We start from the raw sequence: 21792 nt of genomic DNA on the forward strand, positions 1-21792 counted from the left end.
TCAGACATCAAGGACCAGTCAGACATCAAGGACCAGTCAGAGGTCAAGGACCAGTCAGAGATCAAGGACCAGTCAGAGATCAAGGACCAGTCAGAGATCAAGGACCAGTCAGATATCAAGGACCAGTCAGATATCAAGGACCAGTCAGAGATCAAGGACCAGTCAGAGATCAAGGACCAGTCAGAGATCAAGGACCAGTCAGAGATCAAGGACCAGTCAGAGATCAAGGACCAGTCAGACATCAATGACCAGTCAGAGATCTAGGACCAGTCAGAGGTCAAGGACCAGTCAGATATCAAGGACCAGTCAGAGATCAAGGACCAGTCAGACATCAAGGTTAAACTCACCTGTATGTTTTCTCCACTTGTAGACACCAGCTGAAGCTGTGAGAACTACAACAGCTAATAGTATTGATAGACCAACAATCAACCCTACTTGTGATTTAGGAAACACGTCATCTGAAACAGAGAAGCCATGTCAAACCATTACAACACTACATATATACTGTACAGGAAGTAAAGCATCATTTATACATACTACTGAACAGACCAATAAGGTCATCCCCTAGGAAACCGTCCTCCACTAACTAGTCTAATTAACTAGAGGTCTCAGGTATTTGGGTTAACCAATGAAGACCTCACCTGGGACATGAATCTCTGTCTCCTTCAGGTGGTTGATCTCCATCTGGTGAACTCTACAGGTGAACCTGTTGGTGTCAGTCTGGTCCACAGTGACATGTCGTCTCAGAGCGTAGAGGTCCTCTGAGTCCCTGTGTCTCTCTGGAGGTCCATCAGCAGGAAGGATGGTTCCAGAACTGTCCAGCCACTCCATCTCAGGTTCAGGAAACCAGCCTCCAGACTCACACTTCAGGACCACCCCCCAGTCTTTAGTTCCAACAATAGAGATCACTGGCTGAGATACAGCACCTTCAGATACAAGATAAAACAGAGATCACTGGCTGAGATACAGCACCTACACAGATACAAGATAAAACAGATCACTGCTGAGATACAGATTCAAGATAAAACAGAGATCACTGGCTGAGATACAGATACAAGATAAAACAGAGATCACTGGCTGAGATACAGCACCTACACAGATACAAGATAAAACAGATCACTGGCTGAGATACAGATACAAGATAAAACAGAGATCACTGGCTGAGATACAGCACCTACACAGATACAAGATAAAACAGATCACTGGCTGAGATACAGATACAAGATAAAACAGAGATCACTGGCTGAGATACAGCACCTACACAGATACAAGTTAAACAGATCACTGGCTGAGATACAGCACCTACACAGATACAAGATAAAACAGATCACTGGCTGAGATACAGCACCTACAGATGCAAGATAAAACAGATCACTGGCTGAGATACAGCACCTACACAGATACAAGATAAAACAGAGATCACTGGCTGAGATACAGCACCTACACAGATACAAGATAAAACAGAGATCACTGGCTGAGATACAGCACCTACAGATACAAGATAAAACAGATCACTGGCTGAGATACAGCACCTACACAGATACAAGATAAAACAGAGATCACTGGCTGAGATACAGCACCTACACAGATACAAGATAAAACAGAGATCACTGGCTGAGATACAGCACCTACAGACACAAGATAAAACAGATCACTGGCTGAGATACAGCACCTACACAGATACAAGATAAAACAGATCACTGGCTGAGATACAGCACCTACAGATACAAGATAAAACAGATCACTGGCTGAGATACAGCACCTACACAGATACAAGATAAAACAGATCACTGGCTGAGATACAGCACCTACACAGATACAAGATAAAACAGAGATCACTGGCTGAGATACAGCACCTACACAGATACAAGATAAAACAGAGATCACTGGCTGAGATACAGCACCTGCAGATACAAGATAAAACAGATCACTGGCTGAGATACAGCACCTACACAGATACAAGATAAAACAGATCACTGGCTGAGATACAGATACAAGATAAAACAGAGATCACTGGCTGAGATACAGCACCTACACAGATACAAGTTAAACAGATCACTGGCTGAGATACAGCACCTACACAGATACAAGATAAAACAGAGATCACTGGCTGAGATACAGCACCTACACAGATGCAAGTTAAACAGATCACTGGCTGAGATACAGATACAAGATAAAACAGAGATCACTGGCTGAGATACAGCACCTACACATATACAAGTTAAACAGATCACTGGCTGAGATACAGCACCTACACAGATACAAGATAAAACAGATCACTGGCTGAGATACAGCACCTACACAGATACAAGATAAAACAGAGATCACTGGCTGAGATACAGCACCTACACAGATACAAGATAAAACAGAGATCACTGGCTGAGATACAGCACCTACACAGATACAAGATAAAACAGAGATCACTGGCTGAGATACAGCACCTACAGACACAAGATAAAACAGATCACTGGCTGAGATACAGCACCTACACAGATACAAGATAAAACAGATCACTGGCTGAGATACAGCACCTACAGATACAAGATAAAACAGAGATCACTGGCTGAGATACAGCACCTACACAGATACAAGATAAAACAGAGATCACTGGCTGAGATACAGCACCTGCAGATACAAGATAAAACAGATCACTGGCTGAGATACAGCACCTACACAGATACAAGATAAAACAGATCACTGGCTGAGATACAGATACAAGATAAAACAGAGATCACTGGCTGAGATACAGCACCTACACAGATACAAGTTAAACAGATCACTGGCTGAGATACAGCACCTACACATATACAAGTTAAACAGATCACTGGCTGAGATACAGCACCTACACAGATACAAGATAAAACAGATCACTGGCTGAGATACAGCACCTACAGATGCAAGATAAAACAGATCACTGTCTGAGATACAGCACCTACACAGATACAAGATAAAACAGATCACTGGCTGAGATACAGCACCTACACAGATACAAGATAAAACAGATGGATACAGATACAAGATAAAAGTACAGTGAAAAAGTTTTTTTCTGATGATTTTTCTACTTTGAATGTTGTCAGATCTTCAACCAAAACCTTCGATATAATCGATATTTCCAAATAACGAAAGAATATACACCACCGGGAAAACGTTTTAGAACAAAACCTCATTCCAGGGTTTTTCTTTATTTTTAACTATTTTCTACATTGTAGAATAATATTGAAGACATCACAACTATGAAATAACACATATGGAATCATGTAGTAACCAAAAAAGTGTTGAAAAGCTAAATATATTTGAGATTCTTCAAATAACCTTGATGACAGCTTTGTACACGCATTATTATTATCCAAAAATATGTTCTCTTGTTGTGGACAGACGAGTCAAAAGTACAACTTTTTGGACAACATGGGTCCCAAAAACAACAACACTGAGTGAGTGAGTCTGTCACCTTCTGTGAGGATATGTGTTTTTTGCACTATAGCCCGCCACCACATAATTTGTGATTGAATATTGTATGCTGTATCTTTGGAGTGGGTCTAGGGTTTCTGGGATAATGATGTTGATGTGAGCCATTACCAACATTTCAAAGCACTTCATGGCTACGGACGTGAGTGCTACGGGCCTGTAGTCATTTAGGCAGGTTACCTTTGTGTTCTTGGGCACATGGACTATGGTGGTCTGCTTGAAGCATGTTGGTATTACAGACTCAATCAGGGACATGTTGAAAATGTCAGTGAAGACACCTGCCAGTTGGTCAGCACATGCACGGAGCACACGTCCTGGTAATCCGTCTGGACCCGCAGCCTTGTGTATGTTGACCTGTTTAAATGTCTTACTCACATCGACTACGGAGAGCGTGATCAAACAGTCGTCTGGAAGAGCTGATGCTCTCATGAATGCCTCAGTGTTGCTTGCCTCGAAGCGAGCATAGAAGTAATTTAGCTCGTCTGGTAGGCTCGTGTCACTGGGCAGCTCGCGGCTGTGCTTCCCTTTGTAGTCTAATAGTTTACAAGCCCTGCCACATCCGACGAGCGTCGGAGCTGGTATAGTAGGATTCAATCTTAGCCCTGTATTGACGCAAGCCCTCTTTGCCTGTTTGATGGTTCGTCGCAGGGCATAGCGGGATTTCTTGTAAGCTTCCGGGTTACAGTCCCGCACCTTGAAAGCGGCAGCTCTACCCTTTAGCTCAGTGCGAATGTTGCCTGTAATCCATGGCTTCTGGTTGGGGTATGTACGTACAGTCACTGTGGGGACGAAGTCCTCAATGTACTTATTGATAAAGCCAGTGACTGATGTGGTGTACTCCTCAATGCCATCGGAAGAATCCCGAAACACGTTCCAGTCTGTGATAGCAAAGCAGTCCGGTAGTTTAGCATCTGCTTCATCTGATCATTTTTTTATAGACCGAGTCACTGGTGCTTCCTGCTTTAATGTTTGCTTGTAAGCAGGAATCAGGAGGATAGAGTTGTGGTCGGATTTACCAAATGGAGGGCGAGGGAGAGCTTTGTACGCGTCTCTGTGTGTGGAGTACAGGTGATCTAGAATGTTTTTCCCTCTGGTTGCACATTTAACATGTTGATAGAGATTTGGTAGAACTGATTTAAGTTTCCCTGCATTAAAGTCTCCGGCCACTAGGAGCGCCGCCTCTGTGTGAGTGGTTTCCTGTTTGCTTATTTCCTTATACAGCTGACTGAGTGCGGTCTTAGTGCCAGCATCTGTCTGTGGTGGTAAATAAACAGCCACGAAAAGTATAGCTGAGAACTCTCTAGGCAAGTAGTGTGGCCTGCAGTTTATCACAATATTCTCTACTTCAGGCGAGCAAAATCTAGAGACTTCCTTAGATTTTGTGCACCAGCTGTTGTTTACAAATATGCACAGACCGCCCCTCCTCGTCTTAGCGGAGTGTGCTGTTCTATCCTGCCGGTGCAGCGTGTATCTCGCTAGCTGAATAGCCATGTCGTCATTCAGCCACGACTCCGTGAAGCATAAGATATTACAGTTTTGTAATGTCCCATTGGTAGGATATTCGTGATCGTACCTCGTCTAGTTTATTGTCCAATGATTGCACGTCGGCGAGTAATATTGACGGTAACGGCAGCTTTCCTAGTTGTATTTGCGGGTCCGGAGCCTCCCGTCCTGTGTCGGTATTATTACATAGTATTACATTATAGCTGCATTCTTCCATCTCTTCTCCTCCTCCCCCTCAGGGTGACAGAGTGAGCGATGATGTCACGATCGTCGTAAGAAGCGGACCAAAATGCATCATTTAATAGATGACGACAAAAAACACGAAGTAAACTGTACAAAACCAAATAAACACATAACGACCGTGATGCTATCCTAAGAACTGTGCTGACACAAGCAACTAACATAGACACATACAAAACAAACTATGGTCAAGGTGTGACAGATGAGGGGATGAGAGAGGACAGAGAGATGCTAGCCATCAGTCATATTATTATACACTATACTGTCTGACAGAGGGAGAGAAGGAGAGGGAGAGAGAGAAGAGAGGGGAGGAGAGAGAAGGAGAGGGAGAGAGAGAAGAGAGGGAAGGAAAGAGAAGGAGGGGAGAGAGAGAGAAGATAGGGGAGGAGAGAGAAGAGAGGGGGAGGAGAGAGCAGAGAGGAGATAAGAGAGAAGGAGGGGAGAGAGAGAGAAGAGAGGGAGAGAGAGAAGAGAGGGAGAGAGAGAGGAGGGGAGAGAGAGAAGAGAGGGGAGGAGAGAGAAGGAGAGGGAGAGAGAGAAGGAGAGAGAGAAGAGAGGGGAGGAGAGAGAAGGAGAGGGATAGAGAGAGAAGAGGGGGGAGGAGGCAGCCGGCTCTTCGTCCTCTGCGTCGCTTCCTTTTGCGAATAATTGGGATGTCTGCCCTGTGGGGTGTTTGGAGAATATCGTGTGAGTCCTGCTTGTTGTTGTTGTTGTTGTTGAAGAAATCTTCATCTAATCCGAGGTGAGTGATCGCCGTCCTGATATCCAGAAGCTCTTTTCTTCCGTAAGATACGGTTGCAGAAACATTATGTACAAAATAATTTACAAATATATTGAAAAAAACCCCACAATTGTTAGGTGACCGTAAAACGGCGGCAATCTCCTCCTGCGCGATTTCTAACAGTAAGACCTAAAAGTAAAACTGTTTGAAATACAGTAGTAATTTAGAAGGCGAAATAAAGTAAAGTAAATTATGTTAGTCTAGGACTAACGGCACTAAGTGAGATTAAGTATGATAACAGAAGAGCACACACATAGATTGTGAGATTTAAGTACAATAACAGATTATAGAAACAGACACATAGATTGTGAGATTTAAGTTTAATAACAGATTATAGAAACAGACACATAGATTGTGAGAATTGGAGCTAATATTGAGACCTAAATAATAACATCAATAATATATTGTCACGCCTTGGCCTTAGTATTTTGTGTTTTCTTTATTATTTTGGTCAGGCCAGGGTGTGACATGGGTATTTATGTGGTGTGTTGTGTCTAGGGGTTTTTGTAGGTTATGGGATTGTTGTTTAGTATAGTAGTCTAGAAAAGTCTATGTTTGCCTGGAGTGGTTCTCAATCAGAGGCAGGTGTTTATCGTTGTCTCTGATTGGGAACCATATTTAGGCAGCCATATTCTTTGAGTGTTTCGTGGGTGATTGTTCCTGTCTCTGTGTTTGTTGCACCAGATAGGGCTGTTTAGGTTTTTCACGTTTCTTCTTTTGTATATTGTTCATTTTTCATCTTTCATTAAAAGATGTATAAAAATAACCACGCTGCATTTTAGTCCTCCTCTCTTTCCACAGAAGAAAACCGTAACAGAATCACCCACCACAACAGGACCAAGAGGCGTGGTGACAGGCAGCGGCAGAAGGAGCAGCGAAGTATGGACTATACGACTTAGGAGGAAATAGACAGGTGGGCGGTCGACCCAGGGAGAGTGCGGGAGCCTGCCTGGGAATCGCTGGAGCAGTGCGAGGAAGGTTATAGGAGAATGGAGTTGGAGAGACGAACACGGCGGCGTGGATGGAAGCCCGAGAGTCAGCCCCAAAAATTTATTGGGGGAGGCACACAGGGAGTATGGCGAAGCCAGGTAGGAGACCTGCGCCAACTTCCTGTGCTTACCGGGGGGCTAGAGAGACCGGGCAGGCACCGAGTTATGCTGTAGAGCGCACGGTGTCTCCAGTGCGGGTGCATAGCCCGGTGAGGTACATATCAGCTCCTCGTATCGGCCGGGCTAGAGTGGGCATCGAGCCAGGTAAGGTTGGGCAGGCTCGGTGCTCAAGAGCTCCAGTGCACCTGCACGGTCCGGTCTATCCAGTGCCACCTACACGCACCAGCCCTCCGGTGGCAGCCCCCCGTACCAGGCTTCCTGTGCGTGTCCAGAGCCCAGTACTCCCTGTTTCTCCTCCCCGCACTCGCACTGAGGTGCGTGCCCTTGGCCCGGTACCACCAGTGCCGGCACCACGCACCAGGCCTATAGTGTGCCTCGCCTGTCCAGAGCTGCTAGAGTCTCCCGCCTGTCCAGAGCTGCTAGAGTCTCCCGCCTGTCCAGAGCTGCTAGAGTCTCCCGCCTGTCCAGAGCTGCTAGAGTCTCCCGCCTGTCCAGAGCTGCTAGAGTCTCCCGCCTGTCCAGAGCTGCTAGAGTCTCCCGCCTGTCCAGAGCTGCTAGAGTCTCCCGCCTGTCCAGAGCTGCTAGAGTCTCCCGCCAGTCTGCAAGGAGCTGCTAGAGCCGCCAGTCTGCAAGGAGCCGCCAGAGCCACCAGTCAGCCGCCAGAGCCGCCAGTCAGCCACCAGAGCCGCCAGTCTGCCAGGAGCCGCCAGTCTGCCAGGAGCCGCCAGTCTGCCAGGAGCCGCCAGTCTGCCAGGAGCCGCCAGAGCCGCCAGTCTGCCAGGAGCCGCCAGTCTGCCAGGAGCCGCCAGAGCCGCCAGTCTGCCAGGAGCCGCCAGTCTGCCAGGAGCCGCCAGAGCCGCCAGTCTGCCAGGAGCCGCCAGAGCCGCCAGTCTGCCAGGAGCCGCCAGAGCCGCCAGTCTGCCAGGAGCCGCCAGAGCCGCCAGTCAGCCAGGATCCGCCAGAGCCGCCAGTCAGCCAGGATCCGCCAGAGCCGCCAGTCAGCCAGGATCCGCCAGAGCCGCCAGTCAGCCAGGATCCGCCAGAGCCGCCAGGATCCGCCAGAGCTACCAGTCAGCCAGGATCCGCCAGAGCTGCCAGTCAGCCAGGTTCTGCCATAGCCGCCAGTCAGCCAGGTTCTGCCAGAGCCGCCAGTCAGCCAGGTTCTGCCAGAGCCGCCATTCAGCCAGGATCTGCCAGAGCCGTCAGTCAGCCAGAAGCTGCCAGAGCCGTCAACAAGCCTGAGCTCTCTCTCAGTCCTGAGCTACCCCTCAGTCCTGAGCTACCCCTCAGTCCTGAGCTACCCTTCGTTCATGAGCCACCCCTCGGTCATGAGCTTCCTCAGTCCAGTGGGGCCCTTTGTTAGGGTTCCTAGGCCAAAGTCGGCGGCAAGGTTCGCCACTCAAAGAACGCTAAGGAGGTGGACAAAGACAATGATGGAGTGGGGTCCACGGGGGGGGGGGGGGGGGGGGGGGGGGTACTGTCACTGTCACGTTCTGACCATAGTTCTTTTGTGTTTTCCTTGTTTTAGTGTTGGTCACGACGTGAGCTGGGTGGGCATTCTATGCTGTGTGTCTAGTTTGTCCGTTTTGTATGTATGGCCTGATATGGTTCTCAATCAGAGGCAGGTGTTAGTCATTGTCTCTGATTGGGAACCAAATTTAGGTAGCTTGTTTTGTGTTGGGGTTTTGTGGGTGGTTGTTTCCTGTCTTTGTGTTCTCTGCACCAGATAGGACTGTTTCGAGTTTTGCCACTTTTATTGTTTTGTATTGTGTTCATGTTGAGTTTCTCTTATTAAAAAACCATGGACACTTACCACGCTACGCATTGGTCCTCCGATCCTTCTCGCTTCTCCTCCTCAGACGAAGAGGAGGAAAACCCTTACAATTATTATAGTTTGTTGTTGAATAAGGTTATGAAGTTAGCAATAATAAGTTTAATAATGGTAGACTTATGTCAAATATTTAGGACATATTCTAAGGCAACAGGACAGGGATATATGATATCTGTGGTGATCCAGGATCATTGAGAGTATCGAGAAACTTTATCAACTATAATAATCTTAGAGATTACTACCATAGGCATCTTGATTTTTCTAACAATCCATGCATGAGTGTAGACAGGGAGACAGTGAGACATTTAGTCAATATTTGGAAAAGGAAACCATATTTGATACTGACTGTTATAAGAAAGAGCGACAGACAGAAGGAAGGGCAGACGGAGAAGCCCTGCTGAGACCTTGATGGGTTGGGAGTAGCAGGAGGAGAGAAGATAGAAGTGACACAGAATGGGTAGATAACAGTTACTGAGTGGAGACCAGCATAGTTAAAATATAAACAGGATTAGATGGCAGAGTGTAAGGCTCTCCCGAGAAATGGGGGACAGAAATAATACCGTGACAGACAGAAAAGACAGAATAAGAATAAAAGGGGAAGAGATTTTGTTTCGCTTAGCTTTAGGATATTAATTCTGTTGGTTTTAAAAATATGAAAAGTCAGAAGAGACAGCTATTTTAATTTTAAGTGTATGGTTAGTACATTCGCTAGGAAAAGATATGATGATTTTGTTGAAAGTCGTTGTTACCCTAACTAAAAGGGGAATGAAAGCTTAGTTGGTTTCAGGAACTAAGGTGTTAGACACTGAAACATTGCCCAGAAAATATTCTGCACAGCAGGCTGAAATTGACTAGAGCCTGCGAAATAAGAAAGGAGAGAAAGGTTACTATTTACACACAGACAGCACATATGCATTTAAAACCATACAAAGCAGCACAGATAAATCTTAAAGATAAGACACTTGACAGAGAATTGTTACAGGATAGACAAAAACTAACGCCCCAGGGAGAATTGGACATGTGGAAAATGAAAGGAGCAATCCTACAAGATAAGGTCTGACATAAGGATAATTTACTAATCTTACCAAAGTCATTGTTTAGATATGCAGCAATATTGACACATGGGCAGAGCCATGTGCCAACAGGGAGGAAGGATGGTAGAGCAGGTTAGGAAACACATGGTGATCAAGCAGGTTAGGAAACACTGCAGGTTAAGAAAGACTTAGTGGCAGGATGGTAGAGCAGGTTAGGAAACACCAGGTGATAGAACAGGTTAGGAAACATTGCAGGTTAGGAAAGACTTAGTTGCCTAGGGGATAACTCCTTTTTTTTTTTTTAAAGATCGTAGAATATCCATTCCAACATTTGGAAATGGACTTCATTGAACTATTCTGAAGTGAGGGGAAAAAGGTGTGTTCAACAATAATAGATAAGTATAGCAAATGGGTAGAAGCGTTTCCAACTTACTTGGCGGACACGATTATGGTAGCTAAAATATTAGGTCAAGATATTATCCCTAGAGTTGGTTTACTAGGATCTATTTCTATAAATAATGGATGACATTTTAGCTAATCAGGTAGAACAAATAGAATGCCAGAGTTAGGGAGACCAGAATAGGTAGACACAGAAGTTGAAGATATACTAGCAGAACACATGAGAAGACCAAACCCGTATGTCCAAGATTTTGTGTCCGACAGGTGAATTACAGGAGAAGGTGATTCACTCAATCCAACCAAGAGACTGGGTGTGGATCCAGTCCCTGAGGAGAAAAGACTGGAAGCAGTCCCGTTGGGAAGGCCCATTCCAGGTTCTGTTAACTACCGCCTTTGCCATTAGAATAGCTGAGAGAGTCACTTGGGTCCACGTTACCCACTGCAAAGAGGTATGTACACATATAAGCACTGCTGATCACACACAGAGTTAGGAGAAGAACCGAGTACCAACAGGGTCCGGGGGTTACCTCCTTAACGAAGATTCCCTATCCCGACCGTTCATCACTGTGGGTGCTCCTAGAAGTATGTATGGGGTGGTACCTAGCAGACCGACTAAGGGCAGGAGAGGGTTGGTGGTTTTTGGGAAGATTAGGGACTCTGAGCTGCATCATAGTCTTGGTAATCTTTCTGATACATTCAGATCCACCACCTTCCGGTACTAATTATATGACACCGTTGTCATTGATAAGAAGTAAGTAAGTTCCTTGCTCAGAACATGAGAACATATGAAAGCTGGTGGTTCCTTTTAACATGAGACATGAGACAATATTCCGAGGTAAGAGGTTTTAGGTTGTAGTTAATATAGTATTTATGGGACTATTTCTCTCTATACCATTTGTATATCATATACCTTTGACTATTGGATGTTCTTATAGGCACTGTAGTATTGCCAGTGTAACAGTATAGCTTCCGTCCCTCTCCTCGCCCCTACCTGGGCTCGAACCAGGAACACATCGACAACAGCCACACTCGAAGCAGCGTTACCCATCGCTCCACAAAAGCCGCGTCCCTTGCAGAGCAAGGGGGATAACTACTCCAAATCTCAGAGCGAGTGATGTTTGAAACGCTATTAGCGCTCACCCAGCTAACTAGCTAGCCATTTCTAGCCGTTACACCAGCCATTAGGCTGATAGGCTTGAAGTCATAAACAGCGCTGTGCTTACGAAGAGCTGCTAGCAAAAATGCTGTTTGAATGAATGCTTACGAGCCTGCTGCTGTTTACCATCGCTGAGTCAGACTACTCTATCAAATCAGACTTAATCATAACATAATAACACACAGAAATTCAAGCCTTTGGTCATTAATATGGTCGAATACGGAAACAAAACATTTATTATTTCAGTGAAATACGGAACCGTTCGGTATTTTATCTAACGTGTGGCATCCCTAAGTATAAATATTCTTGTTATATTGCACAACCTTCAATGTTATGTCATAATTACTTAAAATTCTGGCAAATCTGTTCGCAATGAGCCAGGCTGCCCAAACTGTTGCATATACCCTGACTCTGCGTGCAATGAACGAAAGAGAAATGACACAATTTCACCTGGTTAATATTGCCTGCTAATCTGGATTTCTTTTAGCTAAATATGCAGGTTTAAAAATATTTACTTCTGTGTACTGATTTTAAAAAAGGCACTGGTGTTTATAGTTAGGTACAGTCGTCCAACGACTGTGCTTTTTTCGCAAATGCCCTTTTGTTAAATCATACCCCAGCGTTGCATCGATTATATGCAACGCAGGACACGCTAGATAAACTAGTAATATCATCAACCATGTGTAGTTATAACTAGTGATTATTATTGATTGTTTTTTTATAAGATAAGTTTAATGCCAGCTAGCAACTTACCTTGGCTTCTACTGCATTCGCGTAACAGGCAGGCTCCTCGTGGCGTGCAATGAGAGGCAGGTGGTAAGAGCGTTGGACTAGTTAACTGTAAGTTTGCAAGATTGGGTCCCCCGAACTGACAAGGTGAAAATCTGTCATTCTGCCCCTGAACAAGGCAGTTAACCAACCGTTCCTAGGCCGTCATTGAAATTAAGAATGTGTTCTGAACTGACTTGCCTAGTTAAATAAAGGTACAATTTTTTTTTAAAAGGGCACCCAAAAATACTGATTTCTGATTATTATGAAAACTTGAAATTGTCCCTAATTAATCGGCCATTCCGATTAATCGTTCGACCTCTAGTGTCTAGTGTTGATATACAGTGATGTGTTGGCTACCAATCTAACAGCAGCATGGTAGAGTGTCTAGTGTTGGTTACCAATCTACCAGCAGCATGGTAAAGAGTCTAATGTTGGTTACCAATCTAACAGCAGTATGGTAGAATATCTAGTCTTGGTTACCAGTCTAACAGCAGCTAGGTAGAGTGTTGATATACAGTGATGTGTTGGTTACCAATCTAACAGCAGCATGGTAGAGTGTCTAGTAGTGGTTACCAATCTAACAGCAGCATGGTAGAGTATCTAGTGGTGGTTACCAATCTACCAGCAGCATGGTAGAGTGTCTAGTGTTGATATACAGTGATGTGTTGGTTACCAATCTAACAGCAGCATGGTAGAGAATCTAGTGGTGGTTACCAATCTAACAGCAGCATGGTAGAGTGTCTAGTGTTGGTTACCAATCTAAAGAAGCATGGTAGAGTGTCTAGTGGTGGTTACCAATCTAACAGCAGCATGGTAGAGTGTTGACATACAGGGATGTGTTGGTTACCAATCTAACAGCAGCATGGTAGAGTGTCTAGTGGTGGTTACCAATCTAACAGAGGCATGGTAGAGTGTTGATATACAGTGATGTGTTGGTTACCAATCTAACAGCAGCATGGTAGAGTGTCTAGTGGTGGTTACCAATCTAACAGCAGCATGGTAGAGAATCTAGTGGTGGTTACCAATCTAACAGCAGCATGGTAGAGTGTCTAGTGTTGGTTACCAATCTAAAGAAGCATGGTAGAGTGTCTAGTGGTGGTTACCAATCTAACAGCAGCATGGTAGAGTGTTGACATACAGCGATGTGTTGGTTACCAATCTAACAGCAGCATGGTAGAGTGTCTAGTGGTGGTTACCAATCTAAAGAAGCATGGTAGAGTGTCTAGTGGTGGTTACCAATCTAACAGCAGCATGGTAGAGTGTTGACATACAGTGATGTGTTGGTTACCAATCTACCAGCAGTATGGTAGAGTGTCTAGTATTGGTTACCAATCTAAAGCAGCATGGTAGAGTGTCTAGTGTTGGTTACCAATCTAACAGCAGCATGATAGAGTGTCTAGTGTTGGTTACCAATCTAACAGCAGCATGGTAGAGTGTTGAAATACAGTGATGTGTTGGTTACCAATCTAACAGCAGCATGGTAGAGTGTCTAGTGGTGGTTACCAATCTAAAGAAGCATGGTAGAGTGTCTAGTGGTGGTTACCAATCTAACAGCAGCATGGTAGAGTGTTGACATGCAGTGATGTGTTGGTTACCAATCTACCAGCAGTATGGTAGAGTGTCTAGTATTGGTTACCAATCTAAAGCAGCATGGTAGAGTGTCTAGTGTTGGTTACCAATCTAACAGCAGCATGATAGAGTGTCTAGTATTGGTTACCAATCTAACAGCAGCATGGTAGAGTGTCTAGTGTTGGTTACCAATCTAACAGCAGCATGGTAGAGTATCTAGTGGTGGTTACCTATCTAACAGCAGCATGGTAGAGTGTCTAGTATTGGTTACCTATCTAACAGCAGCATGGTAGAGAGTCTAATGTTGGTTACCAATCTAACAGCAGCATGGTAGAGTATCTAGTGTTGGTTACCAATCTAACAGCATCATGGTAGAGTGTCTAGTATTGGTTACCAATCTAACAGCAGCATGGTAGAGAGTCTAATGTTGGTTACCAATCTAACAGCAGCATGGTAGAGTGTCTAGTATTGGTTACCTATCTAACAGCAGCATGGTAGAGTGTCTAGTGGTGGTTACCAATCTAACAGCAGCATGGTAGAGTGTGTAGTGTTGATATACAGTTATGTGTTGGTTACCTATCTAACAGCAGCATGGTAGAGTGTCTAGTGTTGGTTTCCAATCTAACAGCAGCATGGTAGAGTGTCTAGTGTTGGTTACCAATCTAACAGAGGCATGGTAGAGTGTCTAGTGTTGGGTACCAATCTAACAGCAGCATGGTAGAGTGTCTAGTGTTGGGTACCAATCTAACAGCAGCATGGTAGAGTGTCTAGTGGTGGTTACCAATCTAACAGCAGCATGGTAGAGTGTCTAGTATTGGGTACCAATCTAACAGCAGCATGGTAGAGTGTCTAGTGGTGGTTACCAATCTAACAGCAGCATGGTAGAGTGTCTAGTGGTGGTTACCAATCTACCAGCAGCATGGTAGAGTGTCTAGTGTTGATATATAGTAATGTGTTGGTTACCTATCTAACAGCAGCATGGTAGAGTGTCTAGTGTTGGTTACCAATCTAACCGCAGCATGGTAGAGTGTCTAATGGTGGTTGCCAATCTACCAGCAGCATGGTAGAGTGTCTAGTGTTGATATAGAGTGATGTGTTGGTTACCAATCTACCAGCAGCATGGTAGAGTGTCTAGTGTTGATATAGAGTGATGTGTTGGTTACCAATCTAACAGCAGCATGGTAGAGTGTCTAGTGTTGGTTACCAATCTAACAGCAGCATGGTAGAGTGTCTAGTGTTGGTTACCAATCTAACAGCAGCATGGTAGAGTGTCTAGTGGTGGTTGCCAATCTACCAGCAGCATGGTAGAGTGTCTAGTGTTGATATAGAGTGATGTGTTGGTTACCAATCTACCAGCAGCATGGTAGAGTGTCTAGTGTTGATATAGAGTGATGTGTTGGTTACCAATCTAACAGCAGCATGGTAGAGTGTCTAGTGTTGGTTACAAATCTAACAGCAGCATGGTAGAGTGTCTAGTGGTGGTTACCAATATAACAGCAGCATGGTAGAGTGTTGATATACAGTGATGTGTTGGTTACCTATCTAACAGCAGCATGGTAGAGTGTCTAGTGTTGGTTACCAATCTAACAGCAGCATGGTGGAGTGTCTAGTATTGGTTACCAATCTAACAGCAGCATGGTAGAGTGTCTAGTGTTGGTTACCAATCTAACAGCAGCATGGTAGAGTGTCTAGTGTTGGTTACCAATCTAACAGCAGCATGGTAGAGTGTCTAGTGGTGGTTACCAATCTAACAGCAGCATGGTAGAGTGTCTAGTGGTGGTTACCAATCTAACAGCAGCATGGTAGAGTGTCTAGTGTTGATATACAGTGATGTGTTGGTTACCAGTCTACCAGCAGCATTGTATAGTGTCTAGTGTTGGTTTCCAATCTAACAGCAGCATGGTAGAGTGTCTAGTGTTGATATACAGTGATGTGTTGGTTACCAGTCTACCAGCAGCATTGTATAGTGTCTAGTGTTGGGTACCAATCTAACAGCAGCATGGTAGTGTCTAGTGTTGATATACAGTGATGTGTTGGTTACCAATCTAACAGCAGCATGGTAGAGTGTCTAGTGTTGGTTACCAATCTAACAGCAGCATGGTAGAGTGTCTAGTGGTGGTTACCAATCTAACAGCAGCATGGTAAAGTGTCTAGTATTGGGTACCAATCTAACAGCAGCATGGTAGAGTGTCTAGTGGTGGTTACCAATCTAACAGCAGCATGGTAGAGTGTCTAGTGGTGGTTACCAATCTACCAGCAGCATGGTAGAGTGTCTAGTGTTGATATAGAGTAATGTGTTGGTTACCTATCTAACAGCAGCATGGTAGAGTGTCTAGTGTTGGTTACCAATTTAACCGCAGCATGGTAGAGTGTCTAATGGTGGTTGCCAATCTACCAGCAGCATGGTAGAGTGTCTAGTGTTGATATAGAGTGATGTGTTGGTTACCAATCTACCAGCAGCATGGTAGAGTGTCTAGTGTTGATATAGAGTGATGTGTTGGTTACCAATCTAACAGCAGCATGGTAGAGTGTCTAGTGTTGGTTACCAATCTAACAGCAGCATGGTAGAGTGTCTAGTGGTGGTTGCCAATCTACCAGCAACATGGTAGAGTGTCTAGTGTTGATATAGAGTGATGTGTTGGTTACCAATCTACCAGCAGCATGGTAGAGTGTCTAGTGTTGATATAGAGTGATGTGTTGGTTACCAATCTAACAGCAGCATGGTAGAGTGTCTAGTGTTGGTTACCAATCTAACAGCAGCATGGTAGAGTGTCTAGTGGTGGTTACCAATATAACAGCAGCATGGTAGAGTGTTGATATACAGTGATGTGTTGGTTACCTATCTAACAGCAGCATGGTAGAGTGTCTAGTGTTGGTTACCAATCTAACAGCAGCATGGTAGAGTGTCTAGTGTTGGTTACCAATCTAACAGCAGCATGGTAGAGTGTCTAGTGGTGGTTACCAATCTAACAGCAGCATGGTAGAGTGTCTAGTGGTGGTTACCAATCTAACAGCAGCATGGTAGAGTGTCTAGTGTTGATATACAGTGATGTGTTGGTTACCAGTCTACCAGCAGCATTGTATAGTGTCTAGTATTGGTTACCAATCTAACAGCAGCATGGTAGAGTGTCTAGTGTTGATATACAGTGATGTGTTGGTTACCAGTCTAACAGCACCATGGTAGAGTGTCTAGTATTGGTTACAAATCTAACAGCAGCATGGTAGAGTGTCTAGTGTTGGTTACCAATCTAACCGCAGGATGGTAGAGTGTCTAGTGATGGTTACCAATCTAACAGCAGCATGGTAGAGTGTCTAGTGTTGGTTACCAATCTAACAGCAGCATGGTAGAGTGTCTAGTGGTGGTTACCAATCTACCAGCAGCATGGTAGAGTGTCTAGTGTTGATATACAGTGATGTGTTGGTTACCTATCTAACAGCAGCATGGTAGAGTGTCTAGTGTTGGTTACCAATCTAACAGCAGCATGGTAGAGTGTCTAGTGTTGGGTACCAATCTAACAGCAGCATGGTAGAGTGTCTAGTGTTGGTTACCAATCTAAAGAAGCATGGTAGACTGTCTAGTGGTGGTTACCAATCTAAAGAAGCATGGTAGAGTGTCTAGTGTTGGTTACCAATCTAACAGCAGCATGGTAGAGTGTCTAGTGTTGGTTACCAATCTAAAGAAGCATGGTAGAGTGTCTAGTATTGATATACAGTGATGTGTTGGTTACCTATCTCACAGCAGCATGGTAGAGTGTCTAGTGGTGGTTACCAATCTACCAGCAGCATGGTAGAGTGTCTAGTGTTGATATACAGTGATGTGTTGGTTACCAATCTAACAGCAGCATGGTAGAGTGTCTAGTGTTGGTTACCAATCTAACAGCAGCATGGTAGAGTGTCTAGTGTTGGTTACCAATCTAACAGCAGCATGGTAGAGTGTCTAGTGGTGGTTACCAATCTAACAGCAGCATGGTAGAGTGTCTAGTGGTGGTTACCAATCTAACAGCAGCATGGTAGAGTGTCTAGTGTTGATATACAGTGATGTGTTGGTTACCAGTCTACCAGCAGCATTGTATAGTGTCTAGTATTGGTTACCAATCTAACAGCAGCATGGTAGAGTGTCTAGTGTTGATATACAGTGATGTGTTGGTTACCAGTCTAACAGCACCATGGTAGAGTGTCTAGTATTGGTTACAAATCTAACAGCAGCATGGTAGAGTGTCTAGTGTTGGTTACCAATCTAACCGCAGGATGGTAGAGTGTCTAGTGATGGTTACCAATCTAACAGCAGCATGGTAGAGTGTCTAGTGTTGGTTACCAATCTAACAGCAGCATGGTAGAGTGTCTAGTGGTGGTTACCAATCTACCAGCAGCATGGTAGAGTGTCTAGTGTTGATATACAGTGATGTGTTGGTTACCTATCTAACAGCAGCATGGTAGAGTGTCTAGTGTTGGTTACCAATCTAACAGCAGCATGGTAGAGTGTCTAGTGTTGGGTACCAATCTAACAGCAGCATGGTAGAGTGTCTAGTGTTGGTTACCAATCTAAAGAAGCATGGTAGACTGTCTAGTGGTGGTTACCAATCTAAAGAAGCATGGTAGAGTGTCTAGTGTTGGTTACCAATCTAACAGCAGCATGGTAGAGTGTCTAGTGTTGGTTACCAATCTAAAGAAGCATGGTAGAGTGTCTAGTATTGATATACAGTGATGTGTTGGTTACCTATCTCACAGCAGCATGGTAGAGTGTCTAGTGGTGGTTACCAATCTACCAGCAGCATGGTAGAGTGTCTAGTGTTGATATACAGTGATGTGTTGGTTACCAATCTAACAGCAGCATGGTAGAGTGTCTCGTGTTGGTTACCAATCTAACAGCAGCATGGTAGAGTGTCTAGTGTTGGGTACCAATCTAACAGCAGCATGGTAGAGTGTCTAGTGCTGGTTACCAATCTAAAGAAGCATGGTAGACTGTCTAGTGGTGGTTACCAATCTAAAGAAGCATGGTAGAGTGTCTAGTGTTGGTTACCAATCTAACAGCAGCATGGTAGAGTGTATAGTGTTGGTTACCAATCTAAAGAAGCATGTTAGAGTGTCTAGTATTGATATACAGTGATGTGTTGGTTACCTATCTAACAGCAGCATGGTAGAGTGTCTAGTGGTGGTTACCAATCTACCAGCAGCATGGTAGAGTGTCTAGTGTTGATATACAGTGATGTGTTGGTTACCTATCTAACAGCAGCATGGTAGAGTGTCTAGTGTTGGTTACCAATCTAACAGCAGCATGGTAGAGTGTCTAGTGTTGGGTACCAATCTAACAGCAGCATGGTAGAGTGTCTAGTGTTGGTTACCAATCTAAAGAAACATGGTAGAGTGTCTAGTGGTGGTTACCAATCTAACAGCAGCATGGTAGAGTGTCAAGTGGTGGTTACCAATCTAACAGCAGCATGGTAGAGTGTCTAGTGTTGGTTACCAATCTAACAGCACCATAGTAGAGTGTCTAGTATTGGTTACCAATCTAACAGCAGCATGGTAGAGAGTCTAATGTTGGTTACCAATCTAACAGCAGCATGGTAGAGTGTCTAGTATTGGTTACCAATCTAAAAGCAGCATGGTAGAGAGTCTAATGTTGGTTACCAATCTAACAGCACCATGGTAGAGTGTCTAGTATTGGTTACCAATCTAACAGCAGCATGGTAGAGTGTCTAGTGTTGATATACAGTGATGTGTTGGTTACCTATCTAACAGCAGCATGGTATAGTATCTAGTGTTGGTTACCAATCTACCAGCAGCTAGGTAGAATGTTGATATACAGTGATGTGTTGGTTACCAATCTAACAGCAGCATGGTAGAGTATCTAGTATTGGTTACCAATCTAACAGCAGTATGGTAGAGTGTCTAGTATTGGTTACCAATCTAACAGCAGCATGGTAGAGAGTCTAATGTTGGTTACCAATCTACCAGCAGCATGGTAGAGTGTCTAGTGTTGGTTACCAATCTACCAGCAGCATGGTAGAGTATCTAGTGTTGGTTACCAATCTACCAGCAGCATGGTAGAGTGTCTAGTGTTGATATACAGTGATGTGTTGGTTACCAATCTAACAGCAGCATGGTAGAGTATCTAGTGTTGGTTACCAATCTACCAGCAGCATGGTAGAGTGTCTAGTGTTGATATACAGTGATGTGTTGGTTACCTATCTAACAGCAGCATGGTAGAGTATCTAGTGTTGGTTACCAATCTACCAGCAGCATGGTAGAGTGTCTAGTGATGATATACAGTGATGTGTTGGTTACCAGTCTACCAGCAGCATTGTATAGTGTCTAGTATTGGTTACCAATCTAACAGCAGCATGGTAGAGTATCTAGTGTTGGTTACCAATCTAACAGCATCATGGTAGAGTGTCTAGTATTGGTTACCAATCTAACAGCATCATGGTAGAGTATCTAGTGGTGGTTGCCAATCTACCAGCAGCATGGTAGAGTGTCTAGTGTTGATATAGAGTGATGTGTTGGTTACCTATCTAACAGCAGCATGGTAGAGTGTCTAGTGTTGGTTACCAATCTACCAGCAGCATGGTAGAGTGTCTAGTATTGGTTACCAATCTAACAGCAGCATGGTAGAGTGTTGATATAGAGTGATGTGTTGGTTACCAATCTAATAGCAGCATGGTAGAGTGTCTAGTGTTGATATACAGTGATGTGTTGGTTACCAGTCTACCAGCAGCATTGTATAGTGTCTAGTATTGGTTACCAATCTAACAGCAGCATGGTAGAGTGTCTAGTGTTGATATACAGTGATGTGTTGGTTACCAGTCTAACAGCAGCATGGTAGAGTATCTAGTGTTGGTTACCAATCTAACAGCAGCATGGTAGAGTGTCTAGTATTGGTTACAAATCTAACAGCAGCATGGTAGAGTGTCTAGTGTTGGTTACCAATCTAACCGCAGGATGGTAGAGTGTCTAGTGATGGTTACCAATCTAACAGCAGCATGGTAGAGTGTCTAGTGTTGGTTACCAATCTAACAGCAGCATGGTAGAGTGTCTAGTGGTGGTTACCAATCTACCAGCAGCATGGTAGAGTGTCTAGTGTTGATATACAGTGATGTGTTGGTTACCTATCTAACAGCAGCATGGTAGAGTGTCTAGTGTTGGTTACCAATCTAACCGCAGGATGGTAGAGTGTCTAGTGATGGTTACCAATCTAACAGCAGCATGGTAGAGTGTCTAGTGTTGGTTACCAATCTAACAGAAGCATGGTAGAGTGTCTAGTGGTGGTTACCAATCTACCAGCAGCATGGTAGAGTGTCTAGTGTTGATATACAGTGATGTGTTGGTTACCTATCTAACAGCAGCATGGTAGAGTGTCTAGTGGTGGTTACCAATCTACCAGCAGCATGGTAGAGTGTCTAGTGTTGATATACAGTGATGTGTTGGTTACCTATCTAACAGCAGCATGGTAGAGTGTCTAGTGTTGGTTACCAATCTAACAGCAGCATGGTAGAGTGTCTAGTGTTGGGTACCAATCTAACAGCAGCATGGTAGAGTGTCTAGTGTTGGTTACCAATCTAAAGAAGCATGGTAGACTGTCTAGTGGTGGTTACCTATCTAACAGCAGCATGGTAGAGTGTCTAGTGGTGGTTACCAATCTACCAGCAGCATGGTAGAGTGTCTAGTGTTGATATACAGTGATGTGTTGGTTACCTATCTAACAGCAGCATGGTAGAGTGTCTAGTATTGGTTACCAATCTAACAGCAGCATGGTAGAGTGTCTAGTATTGGTTACCAATCTAACAGCAGCATGGTAGAGTGTCTAGTATTGGTTACCAATCTAACAGCAGCATGGTAGAGAGTCTAATATTGGTTACCAATCTACCAGCAGCATGGTAGAGTGTCTAGTGTTGGTTACCAATCTACCAGCAGCAATGTAGAGTATCTAGTGTTGG

General features: G+C 44.3%; 1 protein-coding gene across 1 annotated transcript in view; it reads right to left on the minus strand.

Moving 5' to 3' along the window:
• The window catches only part of LOC139417003 (butyrophilin-like protein 10), a 137012-nt gene that overhangs the window by 59685 nt on the left and 55535 nt on the right, over positions 1 to 21792 (minus strand). The window contains exons 3-4 of the mRNA XM_071166235.1: positions 642 to 926; positions 348 to 458 (exon numbers count right to left, since the gene is read on the minus strand). Coding sequence (XP_071022336.1) covers positions 348 to 458; positions 642 to 926 — 396 coding nt within the window. The remainder of the gene's footprint in view (positions 1 to 347; positions 459 to 641; positions 927 to 21792) is intronic.

The sequence above is a fragment of the Oncorhynchus clarkii genome, chromosome 9 (genome assembly GCF_045791955.1).
Source record: "Oncorhynchus clarkii lewisi isolate Uvic-CL-2024 chromosome 9, UVic_Ocla_1.0, whole genome shotgun sequence".
In the NCBI taxonomy this organism is placed as follows: domain Eukaryota; kingdom Metazoa; phylum Chordata; class Actinopteri; order Salmoniformes; family Salmonidae; genus Oncorhynchus; species Oncorhynchus clarkii.